Source organism: Bombina bombina, chromosome 4, assembly GCF_027579735.1.
Source record: "Bombina bombina isolate aBomBom1 chromosome 4, aBomBom1.pri, whole genome shotgun sequence".
In the NCBI taxonomy this organism is placed as follows: domain Eukaryota; kingdom Metazoa; phylum Chordata; class Amphibia; order Anura; family Bombinatoridae; genus Bombina; species Bombina bombina.
Window position 1 is genome coordinate 519,936,723 of NC_069502.1, and position 27,789 is coordinate 519,964,511.

General features: G+C 36.9%; 1 protein-coding gene across 1 annotated transcript in view; it reads left to right on the plus strand.

Annotated features, from left to right (window-relative positions):
* KCNQ5 (potassium voltage-gated channel subfamily Q member 5) overlaps window positions 1-27,789 on the plus strand; it is a 433,357-nt gene that overhangs the window by 149,616 nt on the left and 255,952 nt on the right. Inside the window, exon 9 of the mRNA XM_053711999.1 lies at window positions 23,630-23,740. Within this exon, the coding sequence (XP_053567974.1) occupies window positions 23,630-23,740 (111 nt within the window). The remainder of the gene's footprint in view (window positions 1-23,629; window positions 23,741-27,789) is intronic.

The window sequence follows — 27,789 nt, forward strand, 5'->3', positions numbered from 1 at the left end:
CTTAGGACCGCCAGAAGCGATCCCAGAACCTTTGTAAAGATTCTTGGAGCTGTAGCTAACCCGAAGGGAAGAGCCAAAAATTGGTAATGCCTGTCCAGAAAGGCAAACCTTAGGAACCGATGATGATCTTTGTGAATCTGTATTTGAAGGTAAGCATCTTTCAAATCCACTGTGGTCATGTACTGACCCTCCTGGATCATAGGTGGGATGGTCCGAATAGTTTCCATTTTGAACGATGGAACTCTGAGGAATTTGTTTAAGATCTTTAGATCCAAAATGGGTCTGAAGGTTCCCTCTTTTTTTGGGAACCACAAACAGATTTGAATAAAAGCCCTGTCCCTGTTCCGTCTGTGGAACTAGACAGATCACTCCCATAACTAGGAGGTCTTGCACACAGCGTAAGAATGCCTTTTTCTTTATCTGGTTTACAGATAATCTCGAAAGGTGAAAACTCCCTTGAGGAGGGGAAGCTTTGAAGTCCAGAAGATATCCCTGAGATATGATCTCCAATGAACATCTCTTGCCCACGCCTGGGCGAAGAGAGAAAGTCTGCCCCCTACTAGATCCGTTACCGGATAGGGGGCCGTTCCTTCATGCTGTCTTAGAGGCAGCAGCAGGCTTTCTGGCCTGCTTGCCTTTGTTCCAGGACTGGTTATGTTTCCAGCCCGGCTTGGATTGAGCAAAAGTTCCCTTTTGTTTTGTAGCAGAGGAAGTTGATGCTGCACCTGCCTTGAAATTTCGAAAGGCATGAAAATTAGACTGTTTGGCCCTTGATCTGGCCCTGTCCTGGGGAAGGGTATGACCCTTACCTCCAGTAATGTCAGCAATAATTTCCTTCAAACCAGGCCCGAATAGGGTCTGCCCCTTGAAGGGAATGTTAAGTAATTTAGACTTTGAAGTCACGTCAGCTGACCAAGATTTAAGCCATAGAGCCCTACGAGCCTGGATGGCGAATCCAGAATTTTTAGCCGTTAGTTTAGTCAAATGAACAATGGCATCAGAAACAAAAGAATTAGCTAGCTTAAGTGTTCTAAGCTTGTCAAGTATTTCAGTCAATGGAGTAGCTGTCTGAAAGGCCTCTTCCAGAGACTCAAACCAGAACGCCGCAGCAGCAGTGACAGGCGCAATGCATGCAAGGGGCTGCAGGATAAAACCTTGTTGAATAAACATTTTCTTAAGGTAACCTTCTAATTTTTTATCCATTGGATCTGAAAAAGCACAACTGTCCTCGACAGGGATAGTGGTACGCTTTGCTAAAGTAGAAACTGCTCCCTCCACCTTAGGAACCGTCTGCCATAAGTCCCGTGTGGTGGCGTCTATTGGAAACATTTTTCTAAAAATAGGAGGGGGGAAAACGGCACACCGGGTCTATCCCACTCCTTATTAATAATTTCTGTAAACCTTTTAGGAATTGGAAAAAACATCAGTACACACCGGCACTGCATAGTATTTATCCAGTCTACACAATTTCTCTGGCACTGCAATTGTGTCACAGTCATTCAGAGCAGCTAATACCTCCCCAAGCAATACACGGAGGTTCTCAAGCTTAAATTTAAAAGTAGAAATATCTGAATCAGGTTTCCCCGAATCAGAAATGTCACCCACAGACTGAAGCTCTCCTTCCTCAGCTTCTGCATATTGTGACGCAGTATCAGACATGGGCCTTAAAGCATCTGCGCGCTCTGTATTACATCTAACCCCAGAGCTATTGTGCTTTCCTCTGAATTCAGGCAGTCTGGCTAATCATTATCCATGATTGCCGCCATGTCCAGCAAAGTAATCGCTATGGGCATCTTTGGCCCATACTTGGCGCCATTTTAGCGTGAGTCCCTTGAGTGGGGAGAGTTAGTCGGCATAACTTCCCCCTCGTCAGAATCCTCTGGTGATAATTCTTTTAAAGATAACAGCTGATCTTTATTGTTTAAAGTGAAATCAATACATTTAGTACACATTCTCCTATGGGGTTCCACCATGGCTTTTAAACATAATGAAAAAGGAGTTTCCTCTATGTCAGACATGTTTATACAGACTAGCAATGAGACTAGCAAGCTTGGAAAACACTTTAAATCAAGTTAACAAGCAATATAAAAAAACGTTACTGTGCCTTTAAGAGAAACAAATTTTGCCAAAATTTGAAATAACAGTGAAAAAAGGCAGTTAAACTAATGAAATTTTTACAGTGAATGGAACAAGTTAGCAGAGCATTGCACCCACTAGCAAATGGATGATTAACGCCTTAATACAAAAAACAGATTAACAAAACGAAAAATATGTTTTTTAAACAGTCATAACAACTGCCAAAGCTCCTACTTTTGAAGCCTTTTGAGCCCTTCAGAGATGTCCTATAGCATGCAGGGGACTGCTGAGGGAAGCTGAATGTCACAGTTTGTAATTTTAACTGCACCAACTGTAACTTTTATACTATAACATTGGAAAGCCTCAAGGAAACTGTTTCTAGGCAAAAATAAAGCCAGCCATGTGGAAAAAACTAGGCCCCAATAAGTTTTATCACCAAAGCATATATAAAAATGATTAAACATGCCAGCAAACATTTTATATTGCACATTAATCAGAGTATATACCTCTGATAGCAAGCCTGATACTAGTCGCTATTAAATCACTGTATTTAGGCTTAACTTACATTAATTCGGTATCAGCAGCATTTTCTAGCAATTCCATCCCTAGAAAAACTGCACATACCTTATTGCAGGATACCCTGCACGCTATTCTCCCTCTGAAATTACCTCACTCCTCAGACATATGTGAGAACAGCAGTGGATCTTAGTTACTTCTGCTAAGATCATAGAAAACGCAGGCAGATTCTTCTTCTAGATGCTGCCTGAGATAAAATAGTACGACTCTGGTACCATTTAAAAACAATAAACTCTTGATTGAAGCAAAAACTAACTATATTACACCACTTTCCTCTTACTACGTCCAGCTATGTTGAGAGTTGCAAGAGAATGACTGGGTATGGCAGTTAGGGGTGAAGCTATATAGAAGCTCTGCTGTGGGTGATCCTCTTGCAACTTCCTGTTGGGAAGGAGAATATCCCACAAGTAATGGATGATCCGTGGACTGGATACACCTTACAAGAGAAATGCAGTGCTGAGTGAGTTCTCATGTCAATCCCTGTGAGGATATAGCATAAACACCCTGATATACACATGATATCTTTTTACCACTCAGTCTCACATCCCACTGCGGTTCATATCGTATATGATAAACCCTGGTTTGCTCATTGAACTGAGGGTGACCTGGATTAGGTCAATAGACTGTGAATTTAGTACTTACACACATGTGATAAGAGTCAGTTAGATTAGGGAACAAAGGTAGCAGCAATAACAATTCACTACCTATCAGGGAAGACTGCATGAACCTAGTGTAATGACACAGATTTATTAACTATTTATCACTGCTTGAGTAGTACTGTAGTACAAATATAATCATATAGATAGACACAGAAAGGTTGTTTGCTCCATATGAGGTAAAATGTAACATGTGCCACAGTAGATGTCAGAGTCCCAAACAAGCTGATACAGAGGCATAGGGTAAGTATATAAGTCGGTACTGAGAGTAGAATGTTCAATAATGAGAAGATATATAATCAGTAGCAAGGTTTTAACTATACCGTATCGGCAGTCTGACCTCCGGTCCTGTTTGGGTAAGTTGCGATGCACACGCTGAAACAGATCCGTGTGTGTGAAGGAGAGCGTCGCTCTGCAGAGTGACGTCAGGTGCTCCGGCATGTGGTTGGGAATCGTCAATGCGAATGAAGAGAGGAAGCAAGGTAACGAGAGACCTGCTGACCCCTGAAGTAAAACAAAACTCACAGTTCAGTTAGAGGGTATCTGTGTAAAGCTGTAGAGGAGCAAAGGAGATCCTTGACGTAGCACAGGCTAAGTTAGAATGAGGCTAGAAGAATATCCAACAGGAAACAAATAACCTAGCAAGGATATGACAGTGCAGGAAGCCTAAATAGCAAATGCATGTCACATGATGTACAAATTTAAAGGGGAAATGACTATACCATAAGCTAAGTGAGTGAGTTCCTGACAATCCCACCAAGCCATATTGATCTAGAAATGTTCTGGTGAAACATTCCGCTTTTCAAGTACCTATATGGCTGCCTGAGCTATCAAACAGTAGTATTAGTATTCAAATAAATGTTGCATTATATATTTATTTAAATCAAGAGGTCAAGAGACATGAGAATAATGTCCCATTCAAATAGTTTACAACCAAGCTGGGCTGAAGACAGGAGAGATATATATCTGACTTTAATTTGGCAGGTTGGCAGAAATATAAATTACTGTCAGACTCATAATCTCTGTCAGGGTTGTCCATATGCCATCCTGGAAAAAAGGGTATTTAGGATCTGTTTAAAGAGCTTTGCATTTGGAGAGTCTGAGAACGTAAGGGAGCACTAGGAATGTGAGCAGCACATGAGAAGATGTGAGAATAGTGGCATGATGTAAATCTGTAGAAGAGTTGAGGGATCAGGTTTGAAAAACAGGGTCACATTAGCAGAACTTTTAACAAGGAGCAAAAAGAAATGTGAGTTTGACAGAGTGTCTCAATTTCTAACAGCTCTGGACACTTCAAGCATATACCCCATGGACCTTTATATTCAGTCTGAAAATCCTTGAAAGGATTAACCTACTTATTATAACCTACTTATTGTCTTCCCCTAGGCTGTAATGTTAAAATAATGGCCTAACCTTTTTTTCCTCTCTCCTAACTATAAGCAGAATACCTCAACCTTACCTCAGAGGACATGCTGTCTTACTGCAGCCCCATATAAGCTTCTTTTCTGTTTACATCATTTGACAAACTGTTAATCCCTCAGGAAATAGCTGCACAGTTGTACAGCCGAGCAGATACTACCCCCTAAGACAGAGCAACTGGAATGAAAGCTTCTTATGATCTTGTGCAAACAGAAAAATCATGGAATAAAAAGGAGAGAAGGATTTTAGAGTTTGTGACTTTAAGTGGAAGCTAGTTGATGGATTTCTCCACTAGATAGAAGACCTTTACTGTAGCGATTACTATTACTTTGTAAACAGCACTCCAAATCAGTGATTACACCTGGCATACAGAGCATACAAAAACTTGTAATTGTTCACATGGCATACAGACTTTAGTTTGCATGTATGGTAAAAAGTATTACTAAAACACTGATAGCTTTCACTAGAAGACATTTGGCTTATTGATGTGCATTTCAATTTCTACTACAATATCCCTTTAAATGTAAAATCAAAGACTCATTAATGAGATTTGTGTAGAGATGATATTTGTATCCTGCTCATGTTAAAGATATGCTAAATAGCTAGTGGGGAAAAATCAAAGTTACCATAGAACTGAAATAAAGAAACATGGGCTCTCTGTACGAAGCAGCGAAAGCTGCTCTGGAGCCCTTGGTGGGGCAAGTTCACATATGCGAGCCTGCTTCTCACAATGTAAGAAGCAGCGGACATTAGACCGCTGCTTCTTACACCCTACGCCACCTCTGAGGTGGCGAGGGAAAATCACTGAGAACTCGCTCTCTGTGATTGACAGCCCCTTAAGTCGCGCGATTGGTTGTGCTAATGAAGGGGCGGACATTACACACTCAGATGAGTGTGTAATGATACATAAGGGCAAGCAGATCAACAGATCCACTGCCCGTGTGTAGCGAAGGCGGGTGGACAGCTTTGTGCATTGATAAGCGTCCGCCCACCGGTTAGTACATGGAGCCCTAATAGATCAAAACCAAAAGATATAAATAAAACCTATGGTACTCAACATAAATACAAAATGGCAATTAATCTGACAATATTAACACATTTCTTAATGAAACAGTCAGTTTCATTGTTGTAATTAAAAAATGCATTACATATCATCATTTTAAAAGGATTTTACCTTTTATTTAATTTTTTTTAATTTCAGTTATGCAGGGTCCATTACTTTATGTCAAAGGCCCACGAGGCCTTTTTAGTGGTTGCTAGGAGGTGTGTATTAGCTCTAGTCAGTTTTTTTGCTCATGCTCAAAAATGTCACAGGAAAAAAAAAATATGTACAAATACCACCTCTTGCAAAAAAACAATTCAAAGGGGTAGACTTATCATACCCCGGGCGGACATGATTCACTATAGCGGGCCTGCATCGCTAAATGCCGACAGCATATGCGTATCATGTGCAATGCCACTCCCTGCAGGGGTGTCAATCAACCCGATCGTATTCGATCGGGCTGATTGCTGTCCGCAGCCTCAGAGGAGGCATACGGGTTAAGGAACAGAGGTCTTAAGTTAACACGCCATCTTAACGACATTCTATAGACTTTCTAAAAATTAGCATAAGTTTAAATAATGAAATTGTTTAAATTGATTTATTTTCTTACATTTTTATCTTTTAACTGCACCGCCGATAAGCACAGCTCTCCCATCCGCCATACTGTCTAATTGATTGATAGATGACGATTCTTCAAACAACTAATCATGGTTTCCCCCTGGGCAGTGAAGTTTATGCAAAGGGACTAAATGCCCCAGGGGGGAAACCATTATTAGTTATTTAAAGAATCGTCATCTGTCAATCAATTAGACAGTATGGTGGGCAGGAGAGCTGAGCTTAGCAGCGGTGCAGTTAAAAGATTAAAAATAGAATAGAAAATAAATCAAATTAAACAATTTCATGAATTAAACTTATGCTAATTTTTAAAAGTCTTTAGAATGCCGTTAAGATGGCGTATTAACTTTACATTCACTTTAACTCCTGTTTCCGGGGAGCCTGAAGGCTACCGTGGAAACAGATGCATTAGACACCATTCGGGGCATGTTAAATCGGCCCCAAAGTTTGTACTACAACTGATGATTGTCCATATTTTAAATATTCTGATTTTCTGGTTCTTGCTTCCATTATTATTGAGAGTAGTAATCATTACCTCAAACTGCATATCAAAAGAGGTGTTAAAAAATACTTAGGTACTGATGGAAATGTCCTGTCATTTGACCTTTTTGGTCACATATTGAACAGATTTTTACACCTCTTTTGGGTAAACTATAAACCTATTTTTGATAACCAATTTAAGCTATCGCCTACTGTAACACTCTTAAACAAAAGTGCACATTGTCCCCGTAAAATTAGACAGACATTACTACAGATTGAACAGTGCTAGGCTAGAAACTGGAAGTCACAAGCAGTTCCTTCTATAGAAAACTGGACTCAGCAGTTTATTCTCACCGCTCACTAACAGACAGCGCTGGTATTACGGGTTTTTAAAACCCAGACAAGAAGTGAGCGTTGAGCAAAATTCTGCTCCTTACCGCACTCCAATACCAGCGCTGCTTACGTTAGCGGTGAGCTGGTGTAACGTGCTCGTGCACGATTTCCCCACAGGAATCAACAGGGAGAGCCAGCTGAAAAAAAGTCTAACACCTGCAAAAAGCAGCGTAAAACTCAGTAACGCAGCCCCATTGATTCCTATGGGGAAATAAAATTTATCTCTACACCTAACACCCTAACATGATCCCCGAGTCTAAACACCCCTAATCATACACTTATTAACCCCTAATCTGCCGCCCCCGACATCGCCGCAACCTACATTATATTATTAACCCCTAATCTGCCGCTCCAGACACCGCCGCCACCTACATTATAATTATGAACCCCTAATCTACTCTAAAACCAACTTTAAAACCCACCCAATACCCCCTTATAAAAACCTAACATTAACCCCTTGAAGATCACCTTACCGGGAGAAGTGGTCCTCCAGACGGGCAGAAGTCTTCATCCAGACGGCATCTTCTATCTTCATCCATCCGGCACGAAGCAGGTCCATCTTCAAGACATCCGACGCGGAGCATCCTCTTCAATCAAAGTCTTCTTCCAGAATAAAGGTACCTTTAAGTGACGCCATCCAAGATTGCATCCCTTCAATTCCGATTGGCTGATAGAATTCTATCAGCCAATTGGAATTAAGGTAAAAAAAAAATCCTATTGGCTGATGCAATCATCCAATAGGATTGAGCTGGCATTCTATTCGCTGTTTGGAACAGCCAATAGAATGCCAGCTCAATTCTATTGGCTGATTGGATCAGCCAATAGGATTGAAGTTCAATCCTATTGGCTGATTGCATCAGTCAATAGGATTTTTCCTACCTTAATTCCGATTGGCTGATAGAATTTTATCAGCCAATCGGAATCTAAGGGACGCCACTTGGATGACGTCACTTAAAGGAACCTTCATTCTTCAGTCGCCGTGGAAAGAAGAGAATGCTCCACGTCCGATGTCTTGAAGATGGACCCACTGCGCGCCGGATAGATGAAGATAGAAGATGCTGTCTGGATGAAGACTTCTGCCCATCTGGAGGACCACTTCTGCCAGTTTGGAGGACCACTTCTGCCGGATTCGTTGAGGACTTCGGCCCGGTTGGGTGAAGACTTCTCCCGGTAAGGTGACCTTCAATGGGTTAGTGTTAGGTTTTTTAAGGGGGTATTGGGTGGGTTTTAGAGTAGGGTTAGTTGTGTGGGTGGTGGGTTTTAATGTTGAGGGGGATTTGTAATTTATTTTACAGGTAAAAGAGCTGATTACTTTGGGGCAATGCCCCGCAAAAGGCCCTTTTAAGGGGTATTTGTAATTTAGTGTAGGGTAGGGCTTTTTTTTATTTGGGAGGGCTTTTTTATTTTGTTAGGGGGATTAGATTAGGTGTAATTAGTTTAAAAATCTTGTAATTTGTTTATTATTTTCTGTAATTTAGTGGGGGGGGTTTTGTTCTTTAGCTAATTTAATTTAGGTAATTGTATTTAATTTAGTTAATTTATTTAATTATAGTGTAGTGTTAGGTGTAATTGTAACTTAGGTTAGGTTTTATTTTACAGGTACTTTTGTATTTATTTTAGCTTGGTAATTATTAAATAGTTAATAACTATTTAATAACTATTCTACCTAGTTAAAATAAATACAAACTTGCCTGTAAAATAAAAATAAACCCTAAGCTAGCTACAATGTAACTATTAGTTATATTGTAGCTATCTTAGGGTTTATTTTATAGGTAAGTATTTCGTTTGAAATAGGAATAATTTAGTTAATTATAGTAATTTTATTTAGATTTATTTAAATTATATTTAAGTTAGGGGGTTAGGGTTAGACTTAGATTTAGGGGTTAATAACTTTAGTATAGTGGCGGCGACGTTGGGGGCGGCAGATTAGGGGTTAATAATATTTAGCTAATGTTTACGAGGCGGGAGTGCGGCGGTTTAGGGGTTAATATATTTATTATAGTGGCAGCGATGTCCGGTTCGGCAGATAAGGGGTTAAAAATTTTATTTTAGTGTTTGTGATGTGGGAGGGCCTTGGTTTAGGGGTTAATAGGTAGTTTATGGGTGTTAGTGTACTTTTTAGCACTTTAGTTAAGAGTTTTATGCTACGGCGTTGTAGTGTAAAACTCTTAACTACTGACTTTAAAATGCGGTACCAGTCTAATTTTTAAAAGTCTTTAGAATGCCGTTAAGATGGCGTATTAACTTTACATTCACTTTAACTCCTGTTTCCGGGGAGCCTGAAGGCTACCGTGGAAACAGGTGCATTAGACACCATTCGGGGCATGTTAAATCGGCCCCAAAGTATGTACTACAACTGATGATTGTCCATATTTTAAATATTCTGATTTTCTGATTCTTGCTTCCATTATTATTGAGAGTAGTAATCATTACCTCAAACTGCATATCAAAAGAGGTGTTAAAAAATACTTAGGTACTGATGGAAATGTCCTGTCATTTGACCTTTTTGGTCACATATTGAACAGATTTTTACACCTCTTTTGGGTAAACTATAAACCTATTTTTGATAACCAATTTAAGCTATCGCCTACTGTAACACTCTTAAACAAAAGTGCACATTGTCCCCATAAAATTAGACAGACATTACTACAGATTGAACAGTGCTAGGCTAGAAACTGGAAGTCACAAGCAGTTCCTTCTATAGAAAACTGGACTCAGCAGTTTATTCTCACCGCTCACTAACAGACAGCGCTGGTATTACAGGTTTTTAAAACCCAGACAAGAAGTGAGCGTTGAGCAAAATTCTGCTCCTTACCGCACTCCAATACCAGCGCTGCTTACGTTAGCGGTGAGCTGGTGTAACGTGCTCGTGCACGATTTCCCCACAGGAATCAACAGGGAGAGCCAGCTGAAAAAAAGTCTAACACCTGCAAAAAGCAGCGTAAAACTCAGTAACGCAGCCCCATTGATTCCTATGGGGAAATAAAATTTATCTCTACACCTAACACCCTAACATGAACCCCGAGTCTAAACACCCCTAATCATACACTTATTAACCCCTAATCTGCCGCCCCCGACATCGCCGCAACCTACATTATATTATTAACCCCTAATCTGCCGCTCCGGACACCGCCGCCACCTACATTATAATTATGAACCCCTAATCTACTCTAAAACCCACCCAATACCCCCTTATAAAAACCTAACATTAACCCCTTGAAGATCACCTTACCGGGAGAAGTCTTCACCCAACCGGGCCGAAGTCCTCAACGAATCCGGCAGAAGTGGTCCTCCAGACAGGCAGAAGTCTTCATCCATCCGGCACAAAGCAGGTCCATCTTCAAGACATCCGACGCAGAGCATCCTCTTCAATCAAAGTCTTCTTCCAGAATAAAGGTACCTTTAAGTGACGCCATCCAAGATTGCATCCCTTCAATTCCGATTGGCTGATAGAATTCTATCAGCCAATTGGAATTAAGGTAAAAAAAATCCTATTGGCTGATGCAATCATCCAATAGGATTGAGCTGGCATTCTATTCGCTGTTTGGAACAGCCAATAGAATGCCAGCTCAATTCTATTGGCTGATTGGATCAGCCAATAGGATTGAAGTTCAATCCTATTGGCTGATTGCATCAGTCAATAGGATTTTTCCTACCTTAATTCCGATTGGCTGATAGAGTTTTATCAGCCAATCGGAATCTAAGGGACGCCACTTGGATGACGTCACTTAAAGGAACCTTCATTCTTCAGTCGCCGTGGAAAGAAGAGAATGCTCCACGTCCGATGTCTTGAAGATGGACCCGCTCCGCGCCGGATAGATGAAGATAGAAGATGCTGTCTGGATGAAGACTTCTGCCCATCTGGAGGACCACTTCTGCCCGTTTGGAGGACCGCTTCTGCCGGATTCGTTGAGGACTTCGGCCCGGTTGGGTGAAGACTTCTCCCGGTAAGGTGACCTTCAATGGGTTAGTGTTAGGTTTTTTAAGGGGGTATTGGGTGGGTTTTAGAGTAGGGTTAGTTGTGTGGGTGGTGGGTTTTAATGTTGGGGGGATTTGTAATTTATTTTACAGGTAAAAGAGCTGATTACTTTGGGGCAATGCCCCGCAAAAGGCCCTTTTAAGGGGTATTTGTAATTTAGTGTAGGGTAGGGCTTTTTTTATTTGGGAGGGCTTTTTTATTTTGTTAGGGGGATTAGATTAGGTGTAATTAGTTTAAAAATCTTGTAATTTGTTTATTATTTTCTGTAATTTAGTGGGGGGGGGTTTGTTCTTTAGCTAATTTAATTTAGGTAATTGTATTTAATTTAGTTAATTTATTTAATTATAGTGTAGTGTTAGGTGTAATTGTAACTTAGGTTAGGTTTTATTTTACAGGTAATTTTGTATTTATTTTAGCTTGGTAATTATTAAATAGTTAATAACTATTTAATAACTATTCTACCTAGTTAAAATAAATACAAACTTGCCTGTAAAATAAAAATAAACCCTAAGCTAGCTACAATGTAACTATTAGTTATATTGTAGCTATCTTAGGGTTTATTTTATAGGTAAGTATTTAGTTTGAAATAGGAATAATTTAGTTAATTATAGTAATTTTATTTAGATTTATTTAAATTATATTTAAGTTAGGGGGTTAGGGTTAGACTTAGATTTAGGGGTTAATAACTTTAGTATAGTGGCGGCGACGTTGGGGGCGACAGATTAGGGGTTAATAAATGTAGGTAGATGGCGGTGATGTTAGGGACATCAGATTAGGGGTTAATAATATTTAGCTAATGTTTACGAGGCGGGAGTGCAGCGGTTTAGGGGTTAATATATTTATTATAGTGGCAGCGATGTCCGGTTCGGCAGATAACGGGTTAAAATTTTTATTTTAGTGTTTGCGATGTGGGAGGGCCTCGGTTTAGGGGTTAATAGGTAGTTTATGGGTGTTAGTGTACTTTTTAGCACTTTAGTTAAGAGTTTTATGCTACGGCGTTGTAGTGTAAAACTCTTAACTACTGACTTTAAAATGCGGTACCAGTCTTGACAGGAGAGGGTCTACCGCTCACTTTTTGGCAGACTCGTAATACCGGCGCTATGCAAGTCCCATTGAAAAAATAGGATATGCAATTTATGTAAGTGGATTTGCGGTATTTCCAAGTCTGGCCAAAAAAGTGAGCGGTACACCTGTACCTTCAAGACTTGTAATACCAGCGGGCGTTAAAAAGCAGCGTTGGGACCGGCCAACGCTGCTTTTTAAGCCTAACGCAAGACTCGTAATCTAGCCGATAGCTTCTTTGCTGATGTGAAGTTTTACTGGGACAAGATAAAAAAGTACCTTGACCACGGACAGTTCTCCCGATTATGACAGCTTTTAAATCTTACGCCAGAAAATCCGTATCCCAAGGTTACACTACATCCTAGTCTCTATCCCTTTATTGCCATCTTCTATACTTTCCATTTTATTATATTTCTCCTTCTTCTCCTCTGATTACAAAATGTGCTTGCTGGAAAGAAAGACTTTTAAGTTTTTTTTTCTTTTTTTCATTTAGCCATTTTGACAACTAGACCATGCCTTATAATTTATACTCTGTGTTCTTTTTTTTTTCTTTTTTTTTTATAACTAAATATATGCAATGGCTGACATTAAGATTTAACAACCCTTTTGTATAAATTTTGTCAACTCCAATTTCGTTCTTTTTTTCTTCTCAAGAAATTTAAAAAAAAATAAAAACAGAAGTGGAAAAAATAAAAATCAATTTTAGAAATGGAAAAAAATACTTATGTTCAAATACCACCTCTTTCTAACAGTAATTCAAAGATTGCACAACTATTGAAAATGATTATCCATTTTTTAAATAATAATCTGATTCTTGCTACCATTATGCTTGCTATTCACATTGGTAGTCTTTACCTTCAATTGCCTTTAAGAAGATGTGGTAAAGAACAACAAAACAACATATTTAAATAATATTCTGATTTTTGCTACCAGAACTTGAGCTGGCTTCACAGAATGCATGTGCACTAGCAGACACATACACTAGGAACAGAAAGTCAATTTCTTGCCCATGCACAGTAGAGGACTTTGGCTGCAGAAACCATGATATAGAAATCCAGCTTAGAACTTAATCTGTCCTCATTGAAGCTCCCTCTCCCCTTATAGGCAGTGACTACACTGCTCATTTTGCAAGAAAACAAGTAAATTGTTTGCTCTTTTTTAACACAATCTTTTTATGTTTACTTTGATTCAACATATACTAAAGGAGCACTGTTTCATATCCATACTTATTTACTAGGTTCATTAGTTTTAAACTGCTAATACTATTGGTATCATTCAAGACTTTACCCTATATTTTTAGTATATAGAGCTATACAACACTAACCAAATTCGTTTTATTTCTATTAGTAATAATGATGTTCAGAAAATACACAGTATCTAGTGGCTGCTATATGAATATGAAGATCTGTCATTTGTTTTTACCATAAACAGATTTGCAAAACCGATTTAAAAATGAGACTGCAAATAAAGGTGCAATAAAATGGCAGGCACAGTTATATTATTATTATTATTGCATTTTAGAGGTAGCAGGAGACATATTAGAATTCACATTAAATCATTTGTATTTGCACTTCTTTAATACAACTACCAAGTAATACATTTGCATATTATTAGTATTGTTTGTGGCTTTTCCTGCAATAATTAATTTTGTACTAAGATATTCAGCTTCCTGCTGTTGTCAAAACTTATATCCCAGGTGATATAATTTTTCAAGGTATCACATGATCACCAATTTATTATTACATTTATTAAAAAATAAAGCAGTAATGCATAACTTTGCAGGAATAGTGCAACTTCTATGTCTTCTGCTTTTTTTATCCAGGAACTTTCTTTCTAGCACCTACAGAGTTAATTTGACTGTGTTACTGAAAGTACTAAACTGTTTACATCATTAGTACTCTTGGTACATTGCAAAGAACTGGAGCAGATTATTACTTTGCTATATTCCAGTGTATTATGTGTATACGTGCTTTTTGCACATGGTGTTTACAAGAGCCCTTGTCCTTTTAATAAAAATAATTAAAAGCAGAAAGAAAATGAAAAGAGACAGTAATCTGGAATCATCATCAAGCATCATCAGCAAATGTACTGTGTAAAACACGATCTGTGCAAATTTGTATATAATAGAGGAGAACTGTCTGTATAAGAAATGAAGAGCGATAGAAACTCATATTCAATAGACTAGAAAAAATATTATGCTAATAGCAAATAGGCAATAAAAATACAATTTCCAGGTCCATCCTGGAGATATAAACTAGACAAATGAATAGAGATCTTAGTCTCTGACATAGTGCTGGATGCCAAACGATTAAACATGAAACATACAGATGAAACTGGAAATACAGATATTAGAGGCATAAAGGCAAATGCAGATGACAAACTCCCACCTCAAACATAACAACAAAACAGAATGGTCAGCCACATACATGTTTTTGCTCTCTATAAAATAGTATTTGAATGAGATTTTAGAGGCTAACTTATTTACATTCTAAGGTGCATGGGTTAGAATGTGCATATCTAACCCCCATTTCCTCATCCAAACCTCATAGAGTATTTTCCCATACATAGCTAGATAAGTCCTGTATTCTCTTTTTGAAACGGGGCATCTATATTTTTATATATTTTTAGGTTTCTATGTGAATATAGGGTTGAGAAAATTAACTGTATAAAGTATTGCTGATTTAAAGGGCCTCCCTAACAGGCCACATTTTGAGGATCTCTGAACTGGAACAAAGGTGAAATGATCAGCTGATTGTAAACGATCAGCTGATTGTAAACATGGTTATTTCACCTAAGAACAATAAGTTGGAGAGAGCTATAACGGAATATTCGTGGGCAAATAGAGCGTGCAGACCCATATGAACTATATAATTACCTTAAAAATTAGAAATAATGTATAGGATAAATAGTCCTTATATACAAAGACAGGGAATTCAGCACACTCAATAAATGTTAATCAGTCAAAAATTTTAATTAAAATTCTTTCACACTTTATTTTACATGTGAATCTCGAGGAGATCATGAATTGCGTTACCAAATTAAAAGTGTCATTTATCCATTTGTGTGTTTGTTAAATCCAATTGCTGCTCTAAGTCTTTATACTGATACAGTATCTACAACTATCACAGAGGCGTTGTGGTTGTTACTTGTTGATACTTTGCGTCTGTGACCTTATTTGTGAAGAATGTATCTTTGCATCGGATACATGTTTCTTTTTGGACAGTTTCTGAGGTTATTACATAGATCCTTAACTTGAATCATGGCAACTGATCCCTAAAAAAAAAACTTTGTGGGGTTGCCCTCTGATGGAGGTGTTGTAAGTTCCCTCACTGAAACTGACATACTTTCAGCTCTTGTATGTATGCCCTTAAAGAGACATCTCTAACAGTGATTCATTATTTATTAGTAATTTTGTGTGTTTTTTTTTTTTTCATTAATATAGGTGTTATTTTCATTTGTTAACTTTTAATTTGGTAACGGAATTCATGATCTCCTCGAGATTCACACGTGAAATAAAGTGTCAAAGATTTTAAAATAAAATATTTGACTGTCATTTATTGAGTGTGCTGAATTCCCTATCTTTCTAATTTTTAAAGTAATTATATGGTTATTTTACCTGCTCTCATCCAAGGTAATCTTGAAAACGTGGCCTGTTGGGGAGGCCTGAGGACAGGTTTGAAAACCAGTGGTATATTTGTAATATTTGCTTCCCATTCCTGAAAAAATATGGTTTCTCACATAAAAAGGCTGGACACCCCATGTGTAAACATAATACAGGCAAAGCTGCCTATAGTCAGAAAGAATGTATGACCCAAGATACCGTGAACCATGCAAGACATAAAAATAAAAAATAAAAACTCCTAGGAGTATGTTGTCTATGTTTTTAATGTTCTTAGTTGATGTATAATGTTTTAAATATGTACAATTAGCCTTTATGATTGTTTTTGTATTTTTAAAGGTACAGTCTACACCAAAATTGTTATTGTTTTAAAAGATAGCTACATCTATTCCCTAGTTTTGCATAACCAACACAGTTATATAAATACACTTTTTACCTCTGTGATTATCTTGTAGCTAAGCCTCTGCAAACTGCCCCCTTATTTCAGTTCTTTTGACAGATTTGCATTTTAGCCAATCAGTGCTAGCTCCTAGGAACTCCAAATGCATGAGCTCAATGTTATCTATATGATACACATGAACTAACACCCTCTAGTGGTAAAAAAACTGTCAACATGCCCTGAGAGAAGAGGTGGCCTCCAAAGGCTTAGAAATTAGCATATGAACTTCCTAGGTTTAGCTTTCAATTAAGAATACAAAGAGAACAAAGCAAAATTTGTGATAAAAGTACATTGAAAAATTGTTTAAAATTACATGCCCTATCTGAATCATGAAAGCTTATTTTGGACTAGACTGTCCCTTTAATAATATAGCAAGTAACATTTTAAATTGTTTAAAAAGAGCAATGGTAGCACATTGCTAATATGCCAAATTATCAGATAAATAATTTTTGGTGCAAAGGGAATATGATTATTGTTACTGTTGTAATTTGCCGCAATATCATTAATTTTAGCTTTATAGTTTCCTTTTCCCTGTCCGCTAGGGCAGGTGTATTTCATTAAGGTAAATCTGTCTCCCAAGACGAAAGATTGGCCAAAGGGAGTCAGGTGTTTTTCATATCACTGTAATAAATTCTGACTGTGAGAAGAAAGTGTCAAAGTTCTTTTTGAAAAATATAATATCACTCTTAAAATAGACGATAGGGACTGTTGAACACATTGAGCCCTTTATATTGAAGCTCTTTTCATCTATAATAAACTGTTTCATTGATTTCTTTGGAGGTAATCCATGCTGCAAATAAACACATCACAGACGGCATACTCCTGGGAGTATTTTCCTTTTAGTGTGTTTTTGTCTTGTACAGTTCACACAATGGGTCAGAGGACAAGTGGTGCACTAACTTTTTTTTTTTGCGCATGTGCTAACTGCACTCAAAGTAAACTTTTAACGCTGGCTGGTTTGCTTGCGCATTACAAGTTAAAAGTAAAAACGTTGTGCAAAAGCGAAACCCAATGCTCGCTAACTTTAGGACTTTGCATATCGCGACCACGCTAATGTCTCCCAATAGACTTCAATGGAGCACGGTGTTAAAAAAAAAAAAACTTATTGCTCGCACGCTAACCTGAGTATTTATGAATATTTAACATTCCAATGTTCTTCATATAGAAGAAAATGTTCTTTTTATTTTTCAATATATCTATTGAAACACAATAAAACACATTACAATATATACTGTATATATATAAAAAAAAAAAGATTTTTCTTATTTAAAGGTACTTAAGTGTAATGGGCTCAAAAGTGTACAGTGGGTATTGAAAAGAATCACCCACTTGAAAATAATCACATTTTGTTGCTTTGCAGCCTGAAATCAAGACAGACACAGTTTTTTTTTATCCAGTTGTAATTACTCAGTGCAACTTTTTCTTAATTGAGAGTTCAGCCCCTGTGAAGTCTGCACTTGAATTTCCCTCCAATCTGGATAATATGTGACCGTCAGGGCCTATATGAGGGATTAAAAAGTCCCCAGAGAAGAGTGAACCCTGGTTTTGAAAAGCCAAAATATAGGCATACAGTGCGCGCGCACACACACACACACACATATATATATATATATATATATATATATATATATATATATATATATATATATACAGGGAGTGCACAATTATTAGGCAAATTAGTATTTTGACCACATCATCCTCTTTATGCATGTTGTCTTACTCCAAGCTGTATAGGCTCGAAAGCCTACTACCAATTAAGCATATTAGGTGATGTGCCTCTCTGTAATGAGAAGGGGTGTGGTCTAATGACATCAACACCCTATATCAGGTGTGCATAATTATTAGGCAACTTCCTTTCCTTTGGCAAAATGGGTCAAAAGAAGGACTTGACAGGCTCAGAAAAGTCAAAAATAGTGAGATATCTTGCAGAGGGATGCAGCACTCTTAAAATTGCAAAGCTTCTGAAGCGTGATCATCGAACAATCAAGCGTTTCATTCAAAATAGTCAACAGGGTCGCAAGAAGCGTGTGGAAAAACCAAGGCGCAAAATAACTGCCCATGAACTGAGAAAAGTCAAGCGTGCAGCTGCCAAGATGCCACTTGCCACCAGTTTGGCCATATTTCAGAGCTGCAACATCACTGGAGTGCCCAAAAGCACAAGGTGTGCAATACTCAGAGACATGGCCAAGGTAAGAAAGGCTGAAAGACGACCACCACTGAACAAGACACACAAGCTGAAACGTCAAGACTGGGCCAAGAAATATCTCAAGACTGATTTTTCTAAGGTTTTATGGACTGATGAAATGAGAGTGAATCTTGATGGGCCAGATGGATGGGCCGTGGTTGGATTGGTAAAGGGCAGAGAGCTCCAGTCCGACTCAGACGCCAGCAAGGTGGAGGTGGAGTACTGGTTTGGGCTGGTATCATCAAAGATGAGCTTGTGGGGCCTTTTCGGGTTAAGGATGGAGTCAAGCTCAACTCCCAGTCCTACTGCCAGTTTCTGGAAGACACCTTCTTCAAGCAGTGGTACAGGAAGAAGTCTGCATCCTTCAAGAAAAACATGATTTTCATGCAGGACAATGCTCCATCACACGCGTCCAAGTACTCCACAGCGTGGCTGGCAAGAAAGGGTATAAAAGAAGAAAATCGAATGACATGGCCTCCTTGTTCACCTGATCTGAACCCTATTGAAAACCTGTGGTCCATCATCAAATGTGAGATTTACAAGGAGGGAAAACAGTACACCTCTCTGAACAGTGTCTGGGAGGCTGTGGTTGCTGCTGCACGCAACGTTGATGGTGAACAGATCAAAACACTGACAGAATCCATGGATGGCAGGCTTTTGAGTGTCCTTGCAAAGAAAGGTGGCTATATTGGTCATTGATTTGTTTTTGTTTTGTTTTTGAATGTCAAAAATGTATATTTGTGAATGTTGAGATGTTATATTGGTTTCACTGGTAAAAATAAATAATTGAAATGGGTATATATTTGTTTTTTGTTAAGTTGCCTAATAATTATGCACAGTAATAGTCACCTGCACACACAGATATCCCCCTAAAATAGCTAAAACTAAAAACAAACTAAAAACTACTTCCAAAAATATTCAGCTTTGATATTAATGAGTTTTTTGGGTTCATTGAGAACATGGTTGTTGTTCAATAATAAAATTAATCCTCAAAAATACAACATGCCTAATAATTCTGTACTCCCTGTATATATATATATATATATATATATATATATATATATATATATATATATATATATATACTGTATATAAAAGAGTATGCAAAAGTCCTGGAAGACAAGAGAGAGGCACCTCTCTCTTGTCTTCCAGGACTTTTTCATACGTTATCTTTTCCTTGGGAGTGCTGCCAAACTATTCCTCTTACTTTTGTGAGAAGGATCCGTTTGATGGAAGATCTTATCCCGGTTCCCAGACTCTTTCTATTCCTTATTGTCACTTAGGTGTGTTTGATTATTTGATTTTATGGGGTTTTTGTGTGCACCTCTTATGTTTTTCTTTTATAAACCTCATATAAAAAGGTAAACTGTTTCATCCATTGGGAATAATGAAAATCTTGATTTTAGTCATCTATTGTTTAATTTGCATCATGATAGGAAACATCCCATATAGTACATAAACATATATAAGATGTGTAAAGTGGTATTTCAGTTTTATTTAATTTAACAGCTTCATATATTGCACTAATCACAATCACATTTTAAGCTGATAAATATGTTCACAAATAAAATCTAATCATCTCGATCTCCCTTCAAGATTGCAATTAAGTGTTTGGATGTTTAAAATAAAAATTAACGCAAATAATATGAAAGTGTTAAAGGGAAATTAAACTGCTAATTACAACTATAGTAGAATGGTTACTACTCTTTTACTACTCACCATGTTATTGTTTTTCCTCCTGTGTCCACTGCTCTCTTCATAGCTATTTGCTTATTTTAATCCTTCAAAAGTGACACCATCTTGGAACTGATGTATTCCTATATCCTGTGACAGAAGCAGTGCACATTCACATATAAATGATATAGTTGTCTTCTTGACCAGGGGCGGAGCTACCATAGGTGCAGTTGCACTAGGGTCCAAGTTCTGGGGGGCCCATAGCCACCAGTCTATACATTGTTTTGTGCAGAATGTATAAAATACTAATGCAGGGGAGCCTTTTACTAGTGCAGAATACAGCTATCCTCAAAATCTTTAAATATAGCAGCATCTGTATTATTACTATTGCATACTACTACTTTTGCACCAGGGCCCTCTTTTGAGTAGGTCCGCTACTTTTCTTGACAAACTGTACCATGCACTTAAGTTTAGCGTGCACAATACAGAGTGGGAGCTCTACATTTTTGCTTTTGTTATGTAACTTTTACACTGTGTAAAAAAAAACTGTGAAACGTAACTCTTCCAATTTCTATTGTGCATTTCTAATCTAAAGTGCAAGGAACAACTGTCAAAAAGCCAGCAACATCATTAATCTGTGAAAGGGGGCAGTTTGTAGATGCATAGATACAAGTTAATCACAGAGGTAAACAGTGTATTATTATAACTGTGTTGGTTATACAAAACTGGGGAATGGGTAATAAAGGGATTAATTGTCTTTTTAAACAACTAAAATTCTGGTGTGGACTGTCCCTTTAATATGTGACAATAGAGTAGTTTTGTGACACTTTATTTTCAATTGAGGTCACACATAAACAGCTTGATCAAGAGACCTGTTGTAATGCTATCTGGTCTTGGCAGATTAATCCCAAATTCTGTTGATAACAAATATAGACATGCTATTTTATATATTTCAATGCAATTAAGAATATAAATGCATGATTTAGGTAGTGTTATCTTTGGTTTGGAATAAGAACATTTGGAATATTTGCATAGCAATTTCTTTAAGCCTAGTGTATCAGTCAAGTATTTGTACATACATTTAAGGTTTTCTATTCCAATCAATTACATTTTAAGCAAAATATCCAATTTTGGCTAAAACTGTGACAAACACTACAAAACATTTTTTAATTATGAAGTAGTCTATTCTAAACACTGTTTTACCAAATCCCATTGTAAACAAATTTGCGTTCCTGTAAATCATGCCACTTAAAAGAATGCCAAAATTCACCTTAGTTAAATAATTTTCACATGGCAAACTAAAATAGATTGATTTTGGGATTGGAAACAGCCAAATGGGGTTTTTAAAGAGGGTAAAAAAAAAAAACTGCATATACATGCAATACAATACAATGTTAAAAAATACAATTGGATTGGAATGGCTTAAAAAATTTTTTATTTCAGTTTAAATCTATAGTCTAGTACAAGTGAAAGTGTAGAAGGAACATTTCTCAGTTTCAATCTAGAGTTTTCACACAAACATGTGCATGTGTGTAGATTGATTGATTGATAGATCAGATAGATTAGTTTGCCTAAAAAATGGACACAATATTAATGCAGCAAATGTGTGTTGTGTGTGTAGATAAATAGATAGATTGATTGATTGATATATTAGATAGATTAGATAGATTAGTTTGCCTTTAAAATAGACACAATATTAATGAAGTAGATTGACAGCTGTTCATGCATAGTACACTATAGGCAAAAGGATAGCAGCTCAATATCCAAGCAAGCAGTTGTTATAGTAATTTAAAAAACAATGAAGCAAGTAGCATATTTAATATGTAATCTATACAAGATCCAAATCTAAGCACCAAAAACCTAAGAAGTGAACGTCTTTAAGTCTTTGGTTAAGTGTTAGCTTAAGTTAATATTGATATAAGCTAAACATAGTGAAACAGCAGTCTATTCTTCAGTTTGCTAGTATCCTTTATATATCCCTTAGTCAGGGTGAATTTCTTCATATATGTATGTTATGGAATGGCTGTATACCAACACATATGTATCTGTGTTTTGCTGTAGCTCCTCATATTCTGACAATGTAAGCATGACTGAAGACTTTTTCTATAACAGATCACTAAAGGGACATAACTATATTCAGAACTGTTGTTAAATAGCAAAATATAGGAAAGTTAGCCCTTTCTTGCATGTTTACTAACTGCTGCCCGCATGTTTACTAACTGTTGCCCGCATGTTTACTAACTGCTTGCTTCACAAGGTCTCCTGATGCTACCACTGCCTAAAGAGATATAGGCAGTGTGGAAAATCCTTTTTAAGAAAGACTACATGTCCCAGCAATCCCCAGAAAAAAAATATTGCATTAGTAATGGAATTTCACAGACTTCATTAAAATATTGAATTTAGGCTGAAGCAAAAACACAGGCACAATAGCAGGTGACCCCAGGCCAGCAAGTTTTGTTATTTCACTTGTGAATATTCAAATATGCAGCATTAAAAATTCATAGATCCCCAGTTAAATCTCACACAACTGACATGGGCTCTCTTCCTGGTACTATGTCCTCTTCGTTATAACAGGACGTGACATAAACAAGCTTCAGGATACTGAACAATGCTGGATGTTGAAGGGCTATAATACAGTACAACCCCACTATGTATATTAAATTGCTGGCTTAGCACTTGCCCAGTGATAGGCAGCTTTAACAATATTATGTATAGCAATAAAATTACACAGGAGGAGTTATCAACCCTGTAGCCTTACTTGCATTGAACCATTAGAGCCATTAAATGGAGCTGTTTACAATGTAAATTATAGCAGAGGAAGTTAAAGACAATAGGCAAGGTTAATTGTATATTTAAATAAAATAACTATAGACAACACTCCACTGCTCTCCAGTATATTATTTTTTTTAAAATATTTGCCTTAAACATTGATAACCTATATAACGATAATATAAAAAATGCTATAATAAAAAATAAGATTGGGAGAAATCATTTTTATTTTTCTGGCGAAATTGAAATGGTGTGGTAGAGACTGTGCTATCCATATGGACAAGCCTCCACTGTGCCCAACACATTAGGCAGTAATGTCCGGTTTTCATTCTGGCATTTTCTCACGGTTGTTTTTACATATTTAGCTAATCTATCAGTAAGAAAGCTAGGTGCTCTAAATGCCATATATACATACAATTACATTTTGTTTTTTACCTAATATTACATTTTACTTTATCTATAAAACACATCACAAAATTATCAGATTGCAATACAAAATGTCATCATCAAAACTGTCACACATGTTTATAGTAAATAATTACCCTATACTATAAAATATTGTTCTTTTCTAAACATTATATGCAACAGTACGGTGGTAGCCAAAATGCTGTCTAACTTCTTTTGGTTGTGTTTGTCAAATTTTAGATCACACTAACAACTATTGGCTATGGGGACAAAACTCCTCAAACTTGGCTTGGGAGGCTTCTTTCAGCAGGATTCGCTCTACTTGGAATTTCTTTCTTTGCATTACCTGCAGTAAGTATTCAAATAGAAGTCAGAACAACAAGCTTTATTAGTCTAGTGCATTATAAACAGTTGTGTACATTTAATAGCAAACTTACTATATAGCTAAAGTTTTCCAATCATTCATTATCAAATCTGATTTCTGCAGTTTATACCAAAATTTAGAATTAATTTGACAGTGTTTAAAATATACTAAACTCTTAATTACAATATAAGAATTATGGGATTGCTTTCACTCTTTTCATACTTACTACACCTTTTTTCTTTTCACTAGAGCAGAGCTTAAAAGGACAGTCAAGTCCAAAATAAACTTTCATGATTCAAATAGGACATGTAATTTTAAACAACTTTCCAATTTACTTTTATCATCAATTTTGCTTTGTTCGCTTGGTATTCTTAGTTAAAAGCTAAACCTAAGTAAGCTCATATGCTAATTTCTTAGACCTTGAAGGCCGCCTCTTATGTGAATGCATTTTGACAGTTTTTCACCACTAGAGGGCTTTAGTTCATGTGTGTCATATAGATAACATTGAGCTCACGCACGTGAACGTACCTAGGAGTAACCATCGATTGGCTAAAATGCAGGTCTGTCAAAAGAACTAATATAAGGGGGCAGTTTGCAGAGGCATAAATACAAGTTAATCACTGAGGTAAAAAGTCTATTATTATTACTGTAAAAAAAATACAAACAACCCCCCAACAGTAAAACCCACCACCTCCACAACCAACCCCCCCAAATAAAATCCTATCTAAAAAACCTAAGCTCCCCATTGCCCTGAAAAGGGCATTTGGATGGGCATTGCCCTTAAAAGGGCATTTAGCTCTTTTCCATTGCCCAAAGTCCCTAATCTAAAAAGTAAACCCACCCAATAAATCCTTAAAAAAACCTAACACTAACCCCTGAAGATCCACTTACAGTTTTTGAAGACCGAACATCCATCCTCATCAAGCCAGGAGAAGTCTTCATCCAAGCGGCAAGAAGTCCTCAACAAAGCCGGGAGAAGTTTTCATCCAAGCGGCAAGAAGTGGTCCTCCAGGCGGGCAGAAGTCTTCATCCAGACAGCATTTTCTATCTTCAACACGGGGCGGCTCCATCTTCAAGACATCCGGTGCGGAGCATCCTCTTCTATCAGCCAATCAAAATTAAAGTTGAAAAATCCTATTGGCTGATCCAATCAGCCAATAGGATTGAGCTTGCATTATATTGGCTGATTGGAACAGCCAATAGAATGTGAGCTCAATCCTATTGGCTGATTGGATCAGCCAATAGGATTGAAGTTCAATCCTATTGGCTGATTGCATCAGCCAATAGGATTTTTTCAACTTTAATTCCGATTGGCTGATAGAATTCTATCAGCCAATCGGAATTCAAGGGACGCCATCCTGTATGACGTCCCTTAAAGGAACCTTCATTCTTCAGTAGCCGTCGAAAGAAGAGGATGCTTCGCGCCGGATGTCTTGAAGATGGAGCCGCTCTGTGTCGGAAGGATGAAGATAGAAGATGCCGTCTGGATGAAGACTTCTGCCTGCCTGGAGGACCACTTCTTGCCACTTGGATGAAGACCTCTCCCGGCTTTGTTGAGGACTTCTTACCAATTGGATGAAGACTTCTCCCGGCTTGATGAGGATGGATGTCCGGTCTTCAAAAACTGTAAATGGATCTTCGGGGGTTAGTGTAAGGTTTTTTTTTAAGGGTTTATTGGGTGGGTTTTATTTTTAGATTAGGGACTTTGGGCAATGGAAAAGAGCTAAATGCCCTTTTAAGGGCAATGCCCAACCAAATGCCCTTTTCAGGGCAATGGGGAGCTTAGGTTTTTTAGAAAGGATTTTATTTTGGGGGGGTTTGGTTGTGTGGGTGGTTTTACTGTTGGGGGGATGTTTGTATTTTTTTTACAGGTAAAAAAGCTGATTTCTTTGGGGCAATGCCCCACAAAAGGACCTTTTTTAGTTTAGGCTAGGGGGGTGGTTTATTTTGGGGGGGGGGGCTTTTTTATTTTGATAGGGCTATTAGATTAGGTGTAATTAGTTTAAATATTTGATCATTTCTTTTTTATTTTGTATAATTTAGTGTTTATTTTTTTTTGTAATTTAGTTAATTGTATTTAATTAATGTAATTGATTTAATTGTAGTGTAATGTTAGGTGTTAGTATAGACAGGTTAGGTTTTATTTTACAGGTAGATTTGTATTTATTTTAACTAGGTAGCTAGTAAATAGTTAATAGCTATTTACTAACTAGTCTACCTAGTTAAAATAAATACAAACTTGCTAGTGAAATAAAAATAAAACCTAAGCTAGCTACAATGTAACTATTAGTTATATTGTAGCTAGCTTAGGATTTATTTTACAGGTAAGTATTAAGTTTTAAATAGGAATTATTTAGTTAATGATAGTAATTTTTTTTTAGATTTATTTTAATTATATTAAAGTTAGGGGTTAGGGTTAGATTTAGGGTTAGGGTTAGGTTTAGGGTTTAATAACTTTAGTATAGTGGCGGCGGTGACATTGGGGGTGGCAGATTAGGGGTTAATAATATTTAAATAGTGTTTGCGATGCCGGAGTGCTGCAGTTTAGGGGTTAATATGTTTATTCTAGTGGCGGCGATGCCAGGAGCGGCAGATTAGAGGTTAATAATTTAATTTTAGTGTTTGCAATGCGGGAGGGCCTCGGTTTAGGGGTTAATAGGTAGTTTATGGGTGTTAGTGTACTTTTGTAGCGTAACACTCATAACTACTGACTAAATGGCAGTACAGATCTTGTCATTTTAGGCTGTAATGCATGCTTTTTAGCCTCACCGCAAAACTCGTAATACCGGCGCTATGGGAATCCCATGAAAAAACGTAATTTTTAGGAGTGCGGGATTGACGTTGCAGTACAAGCTAAACGGCTTGTGGTACACCTATACAACACTTGTAATAGCTGCGGTGCTGTTTTAATGCTGAAAATGCCATATTGTCAGCTTTACAAGCCGCAACGCAAAACTTGTAATCTAGGTGATATTTAATGGTATTGCTTATTATATTGAACGAACACCTTTTTTTTTTTTTTAAACGTATATGTGCTAGAAAAGGTGTTTCATATTTTACTGCTTTATTTGTACCTAAATTTACAAAGACACAGCTAATATGTATTATTGTACGCAATGTTATGCGAGCAACAGTGAATTGCATAATTTGTTATATAAGTGATGCCATGTGATATGATCCAACTGGAGATGCAGTTTCCTGGCATTGGAATGATTAAATGAAAAGTTAAACTTGTATTAATGCATTTTTTTTTTTTTAAATGAATAATTAATTATCATCTTTAAAACAAAAAAGGCATTAGATTGTTCATTCAGTGTTTGTGTAGCCTACGTTTCCTAAAATTTACCTTGAAAAAAATTAAATTTTTGCCCTACCCAGAGGGAAATATGAAGTATATGATAAGCACAAAGTGGTAATGTTTATCAATACATAATTAAAAATGAACAACCCTCACCATGCCGTAGGTGCATCACAAACTTTTTTGTGTGTGAATTTAATATTTTGTTTCCTTGCAAAACATTTTAGTTAAGTTTACTTTATTTTTGTAATCATCATTTAAACAAATGAAGACATTTTATATCATGTGATAAGGTAAATTGGTATATGAAAAGTAAAGAACAAAACATCTTCACAAATAAAAGCTAAATCATAAATTAAAATCAATGTTTTATTTTATACATGTATTATAATACACACAAGGTTAGATATTTTAACATTTGTATTATAAGCAAAGATCAAATATTTCACTAAACGAATTTGTATTGTGTATATGACAACTTTATGTATTGTGAGAATATTATACTTTTTGCTAAGTCAAATTGCAGTTATTTAATATGTGACCTATGTAGCACAATTCAAACTGGCATTTTAATAATAATTTCATAATATCATATTAAAGCTAAAGTACACGCATGATTTTAAAACTGGCAATGAAATACCTAAGTTTATATAATTGCACACAAAAAAATAATATCATTACTGATGCAATACACTTACCTATCACGAGTAACTTTCACCAATATTTTGTAAAAGTAAT